Source organism: Anarhichas minor, unplaced genomic scaffold (assembly GCF_050575085.1).
Source record: "Anarhichas minor isolate MPS153535 unplaced genomic scaffold, ASM5057508v1 ptg000042l, whole genome shotgun sequence".
NCBI lineage: Eukaryota > Metazoa > Chordata > Actinopteri > Perciformes > Anarhichadidae > Anarhichas > Anarhichas minor.
The window spans coordinates 12,655,477-12,666,332 of NW_027466488.1; the positions used below are offsets into that span (position 1 = coordinate 12,655,477).

The 10,856-nt window shown below is 43.9% G+C and overlaps 1 protein-coding gene across 1 annotated transcript in view; it reads left to right on the forward strand.

The window, feature by feature from the left end:
* Nucleotides 1-10,342, forward strand: part of tmc3 (transmembrane channel like 3) — an 84,767-nt gene extending 74,425 nt beyond the window's left edge. Inside the window, exons 18-22 of the mRNA XM_076110141.1 lie at nucleotides 1,414-1,539; nucleotides 3,273-3,351; nucleotides 6,251-6,293; nucleotides 6,387-6,660; nucleotides 9,346-10,342. Coding sequence (XP_075966256.1) covers nucleotides 1,414-1,539; nucleotides 3,273-3,351; nucleotides 6,251-6,293; nucleotides 6,387-6,660; nucleotides 9,346-10,342 — 1,519 coding nt within the window. The remainder of the gene's footprint in view (nucleotides 1-1,413; nucleotides 1,540-3,272; nucleotides 3,352-6,250; nucleotides 6,294-6,386; nucleotides 6,661-9,345) is intronic.
* Nucleotides 10,343-10,856: the final 514 nt, after the last annotated feature.

The following is a 10,856-nucleotide window of genomic DNA, read 5'->3' on the forward strand; positions in this document are numbered from 1 at the left end:
TCCCACTGAGTTAGCCTGAGCAGAGACGCTCTGTTAACTGACAGCCGTAAGGTTACAAAGTTGATGGACACAGTCCCAGTATCAGCTTTGTTTAGCTAGCGTCCCACTGAGTTAGCCTGAGCGGAGACGCTCTGTTAACTGTGACAGCCGTAAGGTTTACAAAGTTGATGGACACAGTTCCAGTATCAGCTTTGTTTAGCTAGCGACCCACTGAGTTAGCCTGAGCGGGGACGGTCTGTTAACTGTGACAGCCGTAAGTTTACAAAGTTGATGGACACAGTCCCAGTATCAGCTTTGTCTAGCTAGCATCTCACCAAGTTAGCCTGAGTGAAGACACTGCTAACTGTGAATTATGTCAGATGTAAAAATTAAATCTCAATGGACACAATGCCAATGTCGATCTAGTCGAGCTAGTCTCTCACCAAGTTTGCCTGAGCAGGAACACTCTGCTCAATGTGATCACTCTGAAGGGCGGGCCGACAGCGTATATTCTACGCTCTAGTTAGCACGCCACTCGATTAGCTAGAGCGGGAGCGCTCTGCCAACCGTGGAAAACGAACAACGGTTATAGAAAACAATGTTAATCGATCTCACCGATTGCTGTCTTCACGACTTAGGTGGCCCTTATCAGACTGGTGACGACCGATGATAGGGGCGTCCACCAGTCCGGGGCTCGATGTCCGAACGGCGAACACACCACTCCATCCGAAGAGGGACAGCTTGTCGCAGCCCTTGGAGGGCGAAATCCGCAACTCCGACCGGTGGTCACAAGGCTACAGCGACAAGCTCTAATATGTCTTGATCGTAGACACATCTTTGTTTATGCTACCATGGTAGCTAACCTGCGTAGCGAGAAGATGAAAAAGGACTGAACTCGGGATGACACCGGAACATATAGACGACGGGGGTCATCCAAGGTCACAGGTGACTTTTTTGGTATAAATATTCGACCTGCGCATGAGCGAGACAGAAGATATCCAGTGTGAAGCACTGCCTCTGGCGGTCAGTAAGGATGAAATAGAACATATATGTATATATATATTTTTTATTTTTTTGCAGCTAAAGTAATATGTAAGGTCCTTGTAATGACATTCCACTTTCCTCTGTGTTTTCCAAAGAGTAGCTTAATTACACACAGTAATTTGTAACTGATCTATATAGTCACGAAATGTACAATGCAGGTTGTTTGTTTGCATTTGGCGCTCTGGGTTATGTCCACAAGTTGGTGGTAAGGGTGCAGCAGATGACAGGGATGCCAAAGGGGAAAAGAAGCTAAAGTACTTGCTCGAGTCTGCTGTGTTTGTGCAATATGAGGAGGTCATTACATCTGCCACCTGAACCCTGAGGTGTGGTATTGTGTTTATATTGTTTCTAAATGTTAACTACATAAAAGTACTTAAATGTGTGTTTCAGTGGTCAAGAGAAGATATATGACATCATCTCTGAGACAGTGGCCAGTGACTTCCCCCTGTGGTTCAGTAAAGTGATGAGTTACGTCACTAGCCCTGTCGTAGTGCTGCCAGCACTGCTGCTGCTGTTGTAAGACTAAACACACACACACACACACACACACGCACACACACACACACACACACACACGCACACACACACACACATACATACATTCCTACATTAACAACAGTGGATTATCACACTACTCCAACCAAGTGTGGACTCCTGTTTCTGGTCTTTTTGACAAAACAAAAATAGAATAGAAATTTTACTTTTAAAGTATTTTCCCACAGAATTACTGCAAATGAAATCAAAGGGTTTTAGACAGGAGTTTAGGGTGATTTAATTAGCCCGACGCCCTTGGGGGCTCTCGGGCTCAGAACCCCTGAAAATCACATGCGGAAAATAGCCTGATTGTTCGCCAGTATTGTGGATTGGCCCAGTTTTTTTTTCGGATGAAACAGCAACGTATGGGCAACACCATCATATAAGTCATTTCTTACACACTCCAAACACAACTATAGGCTACTCATATAAGCATCTATAAATCGTGGCATAAAAGCATGAAATCCTGGCCAGAAATCGCCGTTATGAGTACCGCAAATCAATGTTTGCACCCTGATGCTAGCGGCTACCAAGCCATGCAATGCATTTAATAGCATTAGCACACGTGGCCGAACACGTAACTAACTTCGATTTTCCGCTCCGTGGGAGCACTGGACAGCTGTGAGTGGTCAAACTACCTTCGTGCTGCCCTCCGCCGAAAAAAATCGTAGGTATGTGGCCAAGTTTTATGAAAAATGAGGACAATAACGTCGCAGATTATCCGTTTCAAAGCTGGAGTCATTGTTGCCAACTGCATCCTGTTTACTTCCGAGCTGTTTCCAGAATAAGAGCGGTCAACCCAGCATGGGCGAGCGGTCAGACTTCCTGCGAGCGGAAATTTACGCCCGGGGACACGCGGCACTTCTTGCAACTTGACTGGTTGAAACTTCTGTCAATCAACACCAAATTCGACAGAGGCCTTCCTGAGACTCTGACGCGTCGAAGGAGGGCTTATTTACTGAAATCGACCGAGGATAGGCTGAGATATAGCGCCATACACACACATGAACTGAGAAAATCCTATAGATGACAGCCAAAACAGGCTCTGATGATGTTATGAATCTCAAAATGATTCCTAACATCTGTATTTGGATGTATTGAATAATATGAGTGATAAAAAAAGTGAAATATATAGTTATATAGTATATAAAAGTACCATGTAAGAGCTGCAACAGCTGGTTCGAAAATGATGACCTCGCTTGACCGCTCTCTACTAAAGCCTCTTATTCTTCACTTTATTCCACTTTAACCTTTATTCAATAACTACTGATCAGTTGTGCTATGATTTGGGAGAGTTTTTAGGGAGCTATCTGCATTATTTCAACAACCTTTTATCAATAAAAGTGCTTTTTTTTCAGGCGAACCTGATTATTTTCAATTTGAGCTGTGTAATGTCTTCATTTACTATATTAACCAGCAACATATACACAATATTACCCATCTGAACAATCTCACAAGTGTTGTGATCTGATTATATCAACAAAAATTATTAAAATCGACCTTGTAGTTACAGAACTATGGTCAGTTTTGTAGGGCTATGCCATTTTCGAGCAGAGACCTACAAATAGGCTCCGAGCTTAAGAGGATTTATTAAAGCATGACCAAGAGGGGACTTCCAAAATATCCTCTGTTGCACACACACACACACACACACACACACACACACACACACACACACACACACACATCTTATCATTTGTCCTTGTGTGTTTCAGCATGCTGATATACTATCTCCAGGCCATTGCCAGATCCCTCAAATTCACCAACAACCAGCTGAGGATGCAGCTCCAGACTGTAAGTTTCTGATGAATCATTCGCAGAGTGGGTAAATGGTAAATGGACTGTACTTGTACAGCGTTTTCTAGTCTTCCGACTACTAACAGCACTTTCACACTACATGTCAACATTCACCCATTCACACCCATTCATAAACTGATGACAGGGGCTACCATGCTGTATTTATTTTCAACATGTATGCTTTGTAAGACACAATATAGTCCATGTCGACGTTTCCTTGGGCAAGACATGTCTACATCCCTCTCGCACATTTGCACATTTGCATTTAGCAGATTTGGTTGCCCCATATGAAAGGAAGAATACGGCAGGAATATGATCAATTATATTGACCGGTGATAATTCATTCGAGCTGTCTTCAAGGAGCTTCTTAAAATTTAGTTTTGTGGGTCCAAAACAATAAAGGCAGAACGATACTGGATTTTTGATGGCGATAGGATATCAATATTTTAGAACAAGAAATCATACGAAATCAAGCAGATTCACCAGAAACTCTTTCAGCTCAGACTCCAGCAGGGCCTCCAGCAGAGACCAGCCCACTGCCAATTGACCCAAATCCGCCAATGCTGCCGGTAGAGCAGGTCGTCTTTCAATCAGAAGATCGGCTCGATCCCCTGCACTTACAGTCCATGTCGACGTTTCCTTGGGCAAGACACTGTTGGGATCTGACCCTGCTGTCCTGGCTGGCTGAGACCTTCACACGTGCTTTTCAAACAAAGGAGCAGCCATGTTCCTTCCTTTCACCAAAACGCCTGACCTGGGGTCTGCAAGAAACCTCATGCCGGATGACCACACCCCCCAGCTCCAGCAGAAACCTGATGCTGGTCCCTCATTGGCCAAGAAAGGGCCCCCCACTGGTTGTGCCACCTGGTTTATAAGCCTGAGCACAGTTAGAATTCTTCCTCTTCCGTCCAGACACCGCTGGTGTCAGGAGGTCCACAAGGCCTCTTCCCTCCGGAACAAGAAGATTCACGAGGAACCGCGGCCTCATCAAATCCTATCAGGTCACATGTAACATTCGCTGGTCGAACAGACTGTGTTTTATTTTGAGTTTTGGATCCTGTAGTGCAAGAACGGATAACTCCTATGCCCCGTTCTCCCACCCTTTTTGTGTACACACCGCCGGCAGAAGGTAACAATCTTTCCTCGCCGAAGATTTCCGGGAAGGACGACCCAAACCTCGTCCCTCAGCCGAACTTAAAAAGCCCCTCTCTGCATCGAGGAGGCCGAGTCTGCGCCAGCCAGCCCCGAGGCCGCGCCACCGGGAGCCCTCATCTCTCGAGGACTGACTGATCCCCACCACGGGAAACGTACCCTATCGAACGAAGCTTCTACAAGTAAGAGTTACTGGTATCTGGGCCTAGCTTAGCTTAGTTTAGCATTAGCTTAATTTAGCCTATTCGTTATGTCGTTGTTATTCCTGTATCTTGTTACGTTAAGTTACTGTCGTGTTATAACGTGTTATTGCGCAAGCATTGCGGACCACGGAGTCCCGTTATATTGTGTATTTCCTGCTGTAACTGTTTGCATTAGATCCGTCGCTGCTAGTGGATGTGGAGGTTGTGACTTTATCACTTCAAAGACCAAAATCACGGTGGCGGAGCCTCGTCTCGCCGACTGAGTTTCGGGGTGATCAGAGAGCAATACTCGCATCTCACCGCAGTGATAACGATCTGCTTTGTTTGGGGATTATTTTATTTTGTTTGGTTTTATTCTCTCTTCTTTAAATCGGCTCTGTGAGTGAGATTGAGAACCGCAACTATCACCATACAAGCGTGACCGGTCGGTTCAGAATCCGACCGCAGAGTTTGCGAGTGATCAGCTGTTCCTCACATTCTCACTGCAGCGCCGAGCACCGCGCTCAGAGATCTTCCTCTCTCGCTCGCTCGCTCTCTCTCTCTCTCTCCCTACTAACCTGCACACACATAGTTAGATTCACTGATTTTTGTTGAACCTCTCAGACTCATGGTTGCGTAATCTATTGTCCCCACCCACATGGTGCGCCGCCCCACGTGGTTACATGTGGCCCCCTCTCAGCCATTTTGTCGGAGGTCTCTAGACTCCGCCATCTTTGCTTGTAGGCTCACACGCCCCTTTTTAGGTTACGTACATCACTGTTTGAGTAGGCCCTCCCCCCTTTGTTTCCACACACTCACACACACACTCACACATGTACATATATCTATATACATATCCTTACCCCACTTTATTCATTTGACTTTAGGTATTAGACATATAATTGTATGATAGTGTTTGTTGATTTTGATAGTACTTGATTTGATCATTTATTATTTTATTTAATAAACTCTGTTATATTTTAAAGAGCAGTCGTCTGTGATTACTTGTGCATATGTGTGTAATACTAACTGGATGTAGTGGCCTGTGCTCGAACTTAAACCTTCACTTTCACTCTGAATGTGTAATAGTACTCAGACTATTGACATTATGAGTGAACGCTAATTATGAGACTTAGTTTTATTGTTTGGTTATTGGTCCCTGTTCACAGGGTGGTGCCCCGTTATTATTAATAATCATTAATAATTGTTACTGACATTAATAATTCTATTGATGTCAAGAATTTAGTTTCTTAGATGCTGATAACCCAAACACGCTCCTCTACGTTCCCAACAACACTTAACCCCAAACTGCTCCCGAAGGCCGTGTGGATGCTTAGTTATGGATAGTAATAGATAGTGGCACCTTGCAGAGCCCATGCCATCAGTGTATGAATAGAAAGACGCTATGAAAGCTTTTCTAAAGGGACTCTGGTGCTCGTAAAAACACTACCGCTTTTGTCCAAAGGGACCGCCAAAATGAAAGTGGCTTGTAGTAGCTTTAAGTAATTTTAAGCTAAAATGTAGAAAATATTTAAGGTGGAATTTTCCTTTAATCTCTTTAGGAGCGGACCGAGGACAAGAAGAAAGTCTTCCAGCTGGCTGCAGGTATCTCTGGAGTTTTTTTCACGTGTCCTGTGTGTGTTCCATTATTTCTTGTAGTGTCGTGACCCTCACCCTGTAACATTTACCCCATCTTAGCGAGATTACAGGCTCCAGAGGCTGCGGCTGACCAAAAGCCGGATCAGCAGGAGAGTGACATCACGAGCCAGGAGGCCTCCATTCACACTCCATCTCCCCGACGGAATGGCAGCGTTACAAATTTTAGGTCTCCTGTTCGTCATGGAAACAGCATCCGCACGATCACCCAATCAGCTTCTAGGGCGGACCTGAACAGAGGAAGTGTGGCTGGATCAGTCAGAAGTCCAACAGTGACCATACTGCCTAAACACAGGCCGGAGCACATACCCAACAGGTCTGACACACACTGATATTTTGGTTTAGCCAATCAGATTGTCTAAAGACAACAGGATTATATGATGGATCTATACAATTTCATTGATTAGGAATTTATTGTAGGATTGATAAATGGTGAAGATATAGCCAATGGGGATGTCTTAAACTAGATTGTAGTTTTAGGGTTATTTTACAACCTAACCTGTTTGGTTTGGTTAAAACAAACTCTGTTTGCCCGGGTAGTACGGTTCCTTTGAAAGCTGTTAATTGAACCCTAATAGTGCGTTCACACCAAACGCGGCGCAAATTATTCGCGCGAGTAGATTCAAAGTCTATGTACAGACGAGATGAGACTGGAGTGACGCGAATTTGCGATTGCGCGGCGCGATTGACGTGAATTCGCGGCGTGATTGGCGCAAATTCGCGTCAAACGCCAAATCGCCCCATCCGAGCCCCATTGAGAAGACAAGTACAAATTGGCATCATTACGTAGTTATTTTGGAGTCCCTTTTTGTCAGTTTATTGCCGTTAAATCACAGCCAAATCAGTTTATTTTGTGTTCATACAGCTGTAGTAAACAGCAACGTGTGGCTTGCTAGACACAGTGAATACAGCTCGATAAAATCCACGGAGCTCCTCTGGACAATATTATGAACCCAGACATGACGGCGTTTAGTTTCCCGGGATATCTGTGACTTCCACAACACATATTAAGCAGAAATAGGTTATTTTTTCCATGGTTAATGGCGGACAGTTGAACGGCTTTCAAGGCAATAAGCCATGCCCCCTCTCCGGCGCGTCCAGCGCGATTCACGCGAATGAACACAAATAGCCCCCGGCGAGACCGATGGCGCGAATACGCGGTGCGAACACGGCATTAGTGGGGCTTGGTCTATTTTTTTCCTCCAAATAATTAGCCTGTTAATGTATATTTTATTTTAGCGAGTACTTTCATATAGAATGCAGAAGAAGAAGGAAAAAGCGACGCAATTCTTTTTCCGGAACAAGGCTGATTTTTCTGAGCTTACGTACCTCAAATAAAGGCATCAATCAATCATGTTGTGGGAAACGTACATGTTAAAAATATGCACTGTAGCGTGCAACAACACAGAGGCTCCGTACCAAGACAACAACAAACTTTATTAATCCTTTCAACCTTCGCAAAGGCAGAGCAGACCAGATCCACTCCTTCAGGTCATACCTTTTACAATAAAAGCTAGATACAGTGCTTAACCATTTATTTTCTTTAAGCAGATTCTGCATTCACATGTATAATCTCTAGGCAACGGGACAAGAATTGGCAACGGAAGCATTCTGGTGTCCGATTGTAGTCTGTTTAGTATTGACTAATCACTTTCAGCAGGCTTTGGTTGAATGCAGGTAAATAGACTGTGTGGAGAGAAAAAGAGGCGGAACGATTTGGCAGAAATGTAATCTGTGAACCGGCTACACCAGAACCCAGAAATATAGATGGGTTCGAAGATTGCTGTTTACCAGAAGGAACACTCAAATTCACTCAGCAGGAAGCTCAATACATTAACTTACAGGAGTTTAAACTATACAACAATTTTCCTCAGACTGCCAGAAGCTGCCCTGGGTCAATCGGATCCTGGGTGGTGGTCCTCTGCCTGCCCAAATGTACTAAAAGCTTTTATTGAAACAGTGTCTTATCGCTGCTGGTATGAATAGTTTGAATGTTATTTTGCAATTTACTTTTAGCATTACTCGTCCAATCCCGTTTTGTTAAGCATCTTGGCCTTAAGATGCTTTTGGGAAACAAGGCCCTGGCCAAACGCTGGTCATTGACACTGTAGCTCAAGCTATAGCAGCTTGCTACATTTCTGTAGTTATGTAACATAATGTGGTATTTACAGAAAGACCGACTTCTTGGTTGATCATTTTGAAGAGCTTAAAGCTTTTCAAACATCAAAATGTTAGTGCTTCTTAATTGAGGTTTGTCCAAGTGTTAGTGACAGTCTTAACTATATTAAAATATTACTTTCAAGGCGTGTTAGGATTGTTACAGAACAGGTTTAGGGCAACGAGAAAAATGTATTTGAGTTATTTAGAAATCTGAGAAAAGTCAGAGTTCTGAGTTCAAATTCAGAAGTCAAATACATTTTTTTAATATTTGAAAAAAGAAAATCTGACTTTGAACTTAGAATTCTGACTTTAAACTCTGAACTCATCATTTTTCACATGTTGTCTGAACTCAAATACATTTTTCGTAGATTGTAGATAATGTTTATCCAATTAATAATTACAATTGTGACTCCTGTGAAGAGATGTTGCGATTTTTATATAAAAACGATTCATTGTTCAGTCCTACGCTGAATACTTGTAAGTTACGGGAATGTTTTTTGGCATGAAAAAGGTCCAATTTAAACCTGCTGAATATTGGCTTTAAAGGAACATACCAGTGTTTTGTTTAAAAACATTTTGACCAAATAGCATATACATTACATCACTGCTGACCAATATGCAAATCATACCAAAGTTGTTTTTTAAGTGTTTATTCAAGCTTGCTTTACTGTTTTGAACCATGTTTAATTAGCCATTACAGTGAACAATATGTCCCCTTATATTTTGTCAAAATTGCATTGTAAACATTTGATAAAGCATTATGCAATGATAACATACCAACAATAATATTACATCATAGTTATCTAAGTTCATTCTTATGTGTTGTCCTCTCTTGTAACAGGCCCCCACTCTTTCTTGGTGGCCCTAGTGGTACCTGCAGGTCCAAATCCTACCACCAAGTGGCGTATAATCTACCAGCTCGCTATTCTGACAACATCCACTCTGACCCCCTGTACAGGAAGGCCATACGCTCCATACATCCAGTCGAGGCTGCCGGGATCATCACTGCACAGAGTTATGGAGGACGGCGCGGTCACACCACCCGCTATGTGATTGTCAATGAGCCCAGGAAGAAACTGCTGCGCTCATCCACACGGATCCCACGCCATTACCTCATGGAGGAGCCTGCAGAGATCCTCGAGTTGTACCCACGCAACATCAAACGCTACACACCCCGCAACGCTCACCACCAACCACATCCTCACCGGTCCCACCCATCGCATCAGCATCTGAGTGAAGAGGAAGAGGAGGAGGAAGAGGGAAAAGGCAGGAGAAGGATGGCGTCAAAGGCTCATCGGCCCCGGTCCCTCTCTGACCTTCACCAGCCGCCACACTTCTACATTGGGGACTGTGTAGAGGGCCACGTGTCTGTGGTTAAAGGCGGTCACACTCGAGCTCGGGGCAGATATGGAGTGCAAGGAGAGGGTGAAGGGGAGGATGGTGAAGGAGAAATGGACTGGGGAGATTTAGAGTCAAACTCCCGGGCCCAGGCCAATGTGAGAGGAGCAGACTCGCTCCTTGTACGAACCAGGCGTCACATCCATTCCCCAGGAAGACATTGTCAGTCCCCGGCCAGGACCAGGCACATGGAGTCTTTTGTGAAGCCCAAGACCAGACCAAAGCTAGAGACCCCTCTGACCGAGTCAGACTCCGCTTCCCTGGCCTCCAGCAGCGACCAGCAAAACAGCAGCACTGACCAGTACATTCAGGTCATCCACAACAAGGAACACCATCTCAAGACTGATGCCGGGCAAGGGAAGCTGGCCAAAAAGAAGTCCAAAACCAGCTTTGATCTAAATGTCATTGAATCAAATGACCTTGTCTGCTCAAATGTATGACATCTTTGCTAAAATTATGTATTCTGTTAAAATGTGTCTCAGAAAATCAAAGATATATACACTACTAGTGGTTAAAAGGGTACAGTGATTTAAAAGCACAACAAGAATATTATCATAAATGTGATATTTTTTTCTTCTCCGATATGTGTCCATGTACATCAGATAATTAAATGGGTTATTGTAGCATTGTGTATAACAATCAAACCATACTGCACTGAAGCTATAACAGCTATGGAACACACCGTTTACATAACACCTGCTTCCCATCCAATCAGAATAGAATCGATAATCATTTTTCATTGATCCGTCCTGCACATTGAATAAGCAGCATTTCGGATGGGTTGACATGAACACTACAATTCCCAGCTTGCTCTGCTGCAACATACGAGGACTCCAGCTGCAGGTGCGTGATGCCATCAAGATTACGAGAAAGAGTCGGGGATTTTTGCCTTCAAAATAAGATACTTGGTACTTTTCGCTTACGTAAATGTTTTGCTGTGTTAAAAAACAATAT